The sequence below is a fragment of the Mugil cephalus genome, chromosome 20 (genome assembly GCF_022458985.1).
Source record: "Mugil cephalus isolate CIBA_MC_2020 chromosome 20, CIBA_Mcephalus_1.1, whole genome shotgun sequence".
NCBI lineage: Eukaryota > Metazoa > Chordata > Actinopteri > Mugiliformes > Mugilidae > Mugil > Mugil cephalus.
In genome coordinates this window covers 13,018,035-13,024,939 of record NC_061789.1, presented here as the reverse complement: position 1 = coordinate 13,024,939, position 6,905 = coordinate 13,018,035, and the positions used below count along the sequence as shown (strand labels likewise).

Below are 6,905 nucleotides of genomic sequence, written 5' to 3'. Positions count from 1 at the left end.
TCGCTTGTGTGTTTTTGACAGTGTGAGTCATATCAAAGGCCTCATGCACTGCATATCCAGCTTTTTTATTGTGTGAATGTGATAACATTGGTTTACTGCCTCTCCTGAAACCAAAGCCGTGGTCAGTTTATCTATCCTTCTGAAGCCATACATCAGACAAGCATGTGTGTTTGCGAGATAAGACTATACATGTTTTCTTTTCACACACGGACATTTGACTTATCTCGCTTTAATCTCTTGTCATATCGTTTTTATTGGGCCGAATTTAAAACTCATTCAGCGATCATTTAGCTGTTTACTGGGAGGGCCGGTGTCATCCGTCAACACCTTCCTGTGGAGCGTAATAAGTCTCTTACATTTTAACCAGTAAAGGAAAGTGGAGTTTGATCTTTGGGAGCGTGGAGGGAGCTTCGAGGCAAACGTGAGATTGCTGAATTCGTGACATGCTGTGTTGTTTGGAACAGTTGAGGACGCTTAAGCCAGTCCGGCTGGAATGATTTTGAGTGTGTGACGACATATTGAAAGGTGAGTTTGTTTTACCTTAGCTGTAATACTTGTCAATGCATTGGCTAGGGGCAGTAGGGAACTGATTTAAGCTTGCTCCTTCTTACGCTATTGTTTTAATAACCTAAAATATGTTCATAGAAAAATAATTCCCCATTAACTGCCATTTGAATTTAGTTAGCTGACAGTCAGTTAGCTAACAAGGAATACACTGCTATTTTTACAATGATTTTAAAAACTGTTATGAGATATTAATCATCCGCAAATACAAACCTTGTAAGCTTGTGATTGAGTTGAGTGTCAGTGCAAGGCAGTTTTTAATTTCTTGGATTTCAGATGGGTTTTGACCTTGTAGACCGCCAAAGGACCATGATGCCTTCAATTCAGTCGCCCTCATCAAAGGGAACAAGCACCCTGGAAACTGTCGATATAGTGGTGCTGGTAATCTACTTTATACTGGTGATGGGTGTTGGCTTCTGGGTAAGTACGGAGACCAGTATTTTCATATAGTAAGCTGCATTATTTCTTACTAGACAAACTGAAATAAGATGATGCTTATGAACTGAGAGCTAATGACTTGAAATATAAAACATGTTGTACAGATCTGTGCTTCCTTTTTGCCTTTTTGCAATTGGCAAATGCTAGTGTCCTTCAATAACACTTTCTAAGACCCTGAGATAGGTTCCACTATCCAATCAAGGACTAGTGACCACACATCTCTTACCCATAAAACCCCTGCACAAAAGCTCCCAAAAACTCACAAAACTGGAGTTATGCCCAATAACTACATCTTTGAAGTTTCTCAGTTATCCAGGTCATGGTATATCCAAAAAGGTCAAAGAAAAGCAACTGGATTTGTAGAGTTTCCTGAAGACCTTTCGCCACTCATCTAAGTATCTTCTTCAGTTCTCAAGGACTGGTGGGGAGTTGAGATTTAAACGGGGACATCTGTGGATGTAGCCCATCAGAAACTGGCTTGACTAGTGTCCATTAACAACCGCATACTTGCAGGACTAGTGTCTGTTAATTGCTAATTGACTTCCTTTCCTCATTTTTCAAACCAACCACCGTCTTCTTTGGCCAAAATGTGGACATTGTCACCTTAAAAGGTGTACCTGTCGTCCTTCAGGTGCTGGTCGACCGCTCAATCGTTTCCTGATGATCTGGCGCTCCTGTGCTGCGACATGTGTTTTGTGGATGCATTGTTTTCTTTCCCCAATGTCCCCCAACAGCGTACACTACATCGCTTTGTTTTTGCCTCTGTAGTTTTTCTTTGGGGCGAACAAATTTCTATCTAATTTTTCAACCTAAACGGCATAAAGTCTGACCAACTGACTCTAGTGGCTGATGGTTTGAACTTTCGTGCCGCTTAATTAGGGATCCTGACCATAACCATCCTCTCATGCATTATGAATTGATGTGTCTTCCTTGCTTTTACCTTCAAGGAGTTTTTAACATTTCCCATATCTTTACTAGTCTATGTGGAGGACAAAGCGCAACACCGTGGATGGATACTTCTTGGCTGGGAAATCCATGACCTGGTGGCCAGTGAGTAACACACCGTAGCAACCTCTGTGGACTAGCGTAGGAGTGCTTACAGAATATCCTGCGGTTCAAAGCGACATGCCAAGCTGATCCCGACTTTGATTCCTTTTTCTACGTGCAGGTCGGCGCTTCGCTGTTTGCCAGTAACATTGGCAGCGGGCACTTCATCGGCCTGGCAGGGTCAGGAGCTGCAGCGGGAATCGGGGCCATTGCGTACGAATGGAATGTAAGACATGTCACAGAAAACATGTAAAAATAAGTTTGGTGTGAGCAATGAATCATTTTTTTAAGTTTTGACATTCCATCAATAGGGCATGCTGATGGTGCTGATGCTGGGATGGCTCTTCCTGCCCATTTATATCGCCTCTGGGGTGCGTTGTCCACACATCAGACTCGCATGCGTGATTCTGTTCATTTAATCCCTTGCATTGACTTTCAGACCCTTTCCCCTACAGGTGACGACCATGCCAGAGTATTTGAAGAAGCGGTTCGGTGGAAGAAGAACGCAGTTATTTATTGCCGTCTTGTACTTATTTATCTACATGTTTACGAAGATATCGGTATAATCCACAAGAACTCTCATTTTAGTTACTTGACTTAACGTCGCCACTGTAAATTACAGATTTCGTATGCGTGGGTGTTTTTTCTTGGCAGGTGGATATGTATGCAGGCGCACTTTTCATTCAGCTCGCCTTACAGTGGAATATCTACCTGGCTGTGGTGGTGCTGCTGTCAGTCACTGCCCTTTACACTGTGGCAGGTGACATTTTCTCCTTCCTTTAACATTTTCAAGCAGTTTCACAGATTGTAAAAGCTTAAGACACAGGAGTTCATATGCTGTATGCTGTGTTTAAGGTGGTCTGGCGGCAGTCATCTACACCGACGCGGCTCAAACTGCCATCATGCTGGCAGGAGCTCTGACCCTCATGGGCTTCAGTAAGTCAGACATCCCCGAGCATGGCATCCTTTCCGGTGGGCTGTATTCTAGTGTGTTTGACACCGTTGTCTCCAAATTGAGGCTTTGCCGAGATCGGAGGCTGGAACGCTCTGATGGAGGGTTACGCCCACGCCATCCCGTCGATCCGCGTGCCCAACTCGACCTGCGGCATCCCTCGAGATGATGCCTTCCACATATTCAGAAACCCGGTGAACTCTGACCTGCCTTGGCCTGGTATTATCATCGGCATGTCCATCCCCTCCATGTGGTACTGGTGCTCTGATCAGGTACTGCAATAAAAAAAAAATATATATATATATATATATAAATTTGGTATAAGTATATAAGCAAGTAAGTTAAAAGGTGTAAAGCAGTGCATAAAAAGCCATAATAATGGGAAAAATAATGATAATCAGTGTATCAAGGACACTTCTGGGGTTTGAGCCGCTCTACCTACCAGCCGCAGCCATTCATAAAACCTTTAGCCCCTCATATATTTCTGAGTGATGGCAGTGAGCCATGTGATTACCATTGCAATTTTGTAAATAGGCCTCTCTTAAAAGGTAGTTACACACTGCTGAACTCAGTCACTCATTTACCACTACCCGCTGGGAGTTAACCCCCTCTGTCGGGATTCTTGTGCAGGTGATTGTGCAGCGCTCCCTCGCAGCCAAGACACTGACCCATGCCAAAGGAGGCTCGCTGCTGGCTTCATACCTCAAGATTCTGCCCTTCTTTGCCATCATGCTTCCTGGCATGATCAGCAGAATACTCTTCACAGGTACAGTGTGAAAACGTTTTCTTTCGCCATTCGAGGCTGCCAGCTCAGTTTAATTTAATTTTATGCACATGACATTGGTAAAGATACAAACTGTCTCAAGACAAGAAGGAGAAACCTCAAGCAGAACTGAGCTCACGTGGGCGGGTTTAAAGATCTAAAAAACATATGGTTCCCTCTTGATCGTTAAAATACACTCGATTTTATCAGTAACTGAAGGTTTTTGCTGTATGATGTTGTGCGTAGATGAGGTGGGGTGTGCAGAACCTGAGCAGTGCAAAGAAATCTGTGGCAACCCAGTGGGCTGCTCAGACATCGCCTACGCCAAGCTGGTCATGGAGCTGCTGCCGGCAGGTGAGCCACTTTCCCCCCGGTGTGCCTTCTGTCCTGCACGCAGCCCGTTTCATGACTTTCCTCCCCTCCCAGGACTGCGGGGTTTAATGATGGCCGTGATGATCGCCGCTCTCATGTCCTCTCTGACGTCCATCTTCAACAGCTCCAGCACAATCTTCACCATGGACCTGTGGAAGAGTTTCAGATCCAATGCTTCTGAGTGGGAGCTCATGATTGTGGGCAGGTACGTGACACCCCCGACACATAAACTACACTCTGAAACTCCAGTTCACGCTTGCACTTAACAGCAACACGAGCAGCAACAAGCATTTGGGACTCAAGAAATGTCGCTCCGTTCAAGGGCCACACTTCTGTCAGCGTTTTTCCACAGGTCTCAAGCTGAAGGCTTAGCCAGGCTGTATTACACACGCCACATATGGCTTTATAATACGCTTTGGATGAAATCACACGCCATGTTAAATTATCCCAATTTTTTTCTCTCATCCTCGCCCAAACCACAACCCCTCTTTCCACATATTCTTTAGTAATGACTTTTTCAGATTTCCTTCTCCAGTTTTTACAGTGAGCCTCATTACCATTACATGCATGTATGTTGCTTTTATATTTTGTTTTATATTTTCCCTTGTCAGGGATCAGCATTCTCTTGCAATTTAAACTGTGTGTGCTGCAGGGTGTTTGTGCTCGTCTTGGTCGTGGTGTCTGTGCTGTGGATTCCCGTGGTCCAGGCCAGTCAGGGCGGACAGCTCTTCATTTACATCCAGTCCATCAGCACCTACCTCCAGCCCCCTGTCTCTATCATCTTCCTCATGGGCTGCTTCTGGAAGAGGACTAATGAGAAGGTTTTGTATCTGTTTTGTATCTGTCTGATTTATTTATTCATTTATTTGCATTATTGTTAAGCATATTCCTGGGTTTTACGGACACTGGAGACATGCGATGCAACACTAAGACCGGTGTTTTTACACTTTCCCTCCTGCAGGGTGCATTCTGGGGCTTGCTAATTGGCCTTGTGGTGGGCTGCATTCGCATGTTGTTGGACTTCATCTACCCTGCTCCTCTGTGCTACGAAGAAGACACCAGGCCTGCGGTGCTGAAATACGTCCATTACCTCTACTTCTCTGTCCTGCTGTCCTTCATCACCCTGGTTGTTGTGGTGGTGGTCAGCCTGGCAACAGAGAAACCTAAACCAGAGCAGGTGAAATGCCATAGCATGTCATTTGCACTTATTTTGACCATTACAGGATATTGTGTATGGTTTTGGTTTCCGTCATTCAAGTAGCTTCTTCGGTTCTGAATGTCTGGCACTTAGTTTTAGTCTTGTTTTTCCCCCAGTGAAAACTATTCAGGGATGCTTTTTGACAGAAACGGATCACACATTTTGGCCACAGAAGAGAAATAGGTATGAGACAGGCTGTAGTAATTTTAGTTCCAGGTAGGCACCACCCACGGATATTTCTAAAAGTAAAACTTAAATTCCCCACCAGACATTTGGAGCTGAAGATGGGATGAATGGCAGCTTTTTATAGCTTTTATCAGTTTGCAATCTTCTCTTTAGTTGTGCAATGGCCCATTAATGCTACTACACAGTATACACCGGTCAGGCATAACATTATGACCACCCTCCCTAATATTGTGTAGGTCTCCCTTGTGCCTCCGAAACGGTTGGGACTCATCAGAGGATAGTCATGGGCTTTCTGAGAGTGTCCTGTAGTGTCTGACAACAGAACATTTTTAGTGGTGTCATTGGGTTCTATGGGTGGAGAGGAGGGGCCTCTGTGGACTCAACGCATCCCACAGATGCTTGATCAGTTTGGGATCTAGTGAATCTGGAGGCCAGGTCAACACCTTGTGCTTTCTTTAATGTTTTTTCAGTTGTTCCTTAACCGTTTTTGGGTGTGATTCCTGATGGGTGGTATTTATCTAATCGTTGCATATAAAGACTATAGCTCTACAGCACCACTAGATGTCAGTAACACTTCAGCACACCTTCAAGGAAAAGTAATTTTCATCTAACATTCAGAACTTGAACAAATGTGTCATCTGCTTACAGCATGAGCAGTTTTGAATGTCCAATATATACAATATGTTGTTTTTTGTTTTAATTTTTTGTATAGAAAATGAACTTTGCTTTGTTGCTGTTGGTTCATTTCTCTTTAACAGATCAGTCGTCTCACGTGGTTCACCAGGTTTGACCCCGTGCAGTCCAAAGAGCAAGAGCAAGTGTTCACCATCGAGCGGAGCAGCACAGCGTTACAGGAGATCACCGGTCAGCCGGAGGGGGTGGAAGTCAACGGAATAAAACAAGAGAGCGGCAATGGAGACGCGGGTCATCACAGGAGAGGTGGGTCTCTGTCCTGAGTTTTGTGACTGCTCTCGTTTCCATTTCTCAAACTTGCCAAACCTTTGTCTCCAGACTCTGCGTCGTCCGCGTCCAGCGATCCGCCTCAGTCTAGGTGGATGTCTGCTCTCTACTTGCTGTGTGGGATGGAGAGGAGGAAGCGGGGAGACGGCAATCCTCCGCCGCCCCCTCCGGCACCCGAACCAGCCACCCTGGAAGAAAAGCCGCGCCTGCAACTCCTCGTGAATGTCAACCTCATCATCAGCCTCGCCGTGACGGCCTTCATCATTGGTTATTGGGCTTGACTGGCAGGTTATGACACTCAAAATGGACACAGTGTGTTGAATATTTCGTTTTTTGCTTTTTTCCCCTTCACAATACATGGTTGCTGTCTAAGTATTTTTGGAAAATTCTGATTAAACTCTGTTCCCTTTACAATAGTCCCACTT

General features: G+C 44.9%; 1 protein-coding gene across 1 annotated transcript; it reads left to right on the top strand.

Moving 5' to 3' along the window:
- The first annotated feature begins 360 nt into the window (after nucleotides 1-360).
- Nucleotides 361-6,896, top strand: slc5a11 (solute carrier family 5 member 11). The gene is made up of 16 exons (XM_047571877.1): nucleotides 361-525; nucleotides 841-984; nucleotides 1,981-2,052; nucleotides 2,171-2,275; nucleotides 2,361-2,420; nucleotides 2,505-2,609; nucleotides 2,704-2,809; nucleotides 2,905-2,985; nucleotides 3,068-3,273; nucleotides 3,632-3,767; nucleotides 4,011-4,118; nucleotides 4,191-4,341; nucleotides 4,789-4,957; nucleotides 5,098-5,313; nucleotides 6,279-6,459; nucleotides 6,532-6,896. The coding sequence occupies exons 2-16, from the start codon at nucleotides 841-843 to the stop codon at nucleotides 6,759-6,761; spliced, it is 2,070 nt and encodes a 689-aa protein (XP_047427833.1). The 5' UTR covers nucleotides 361-525; the 3' UTR covers nucleotides 6,762-6,896.
- The last annotated feature ends 9 nt before the right edge of the window (nucleotides 6,897-6,905 follow it).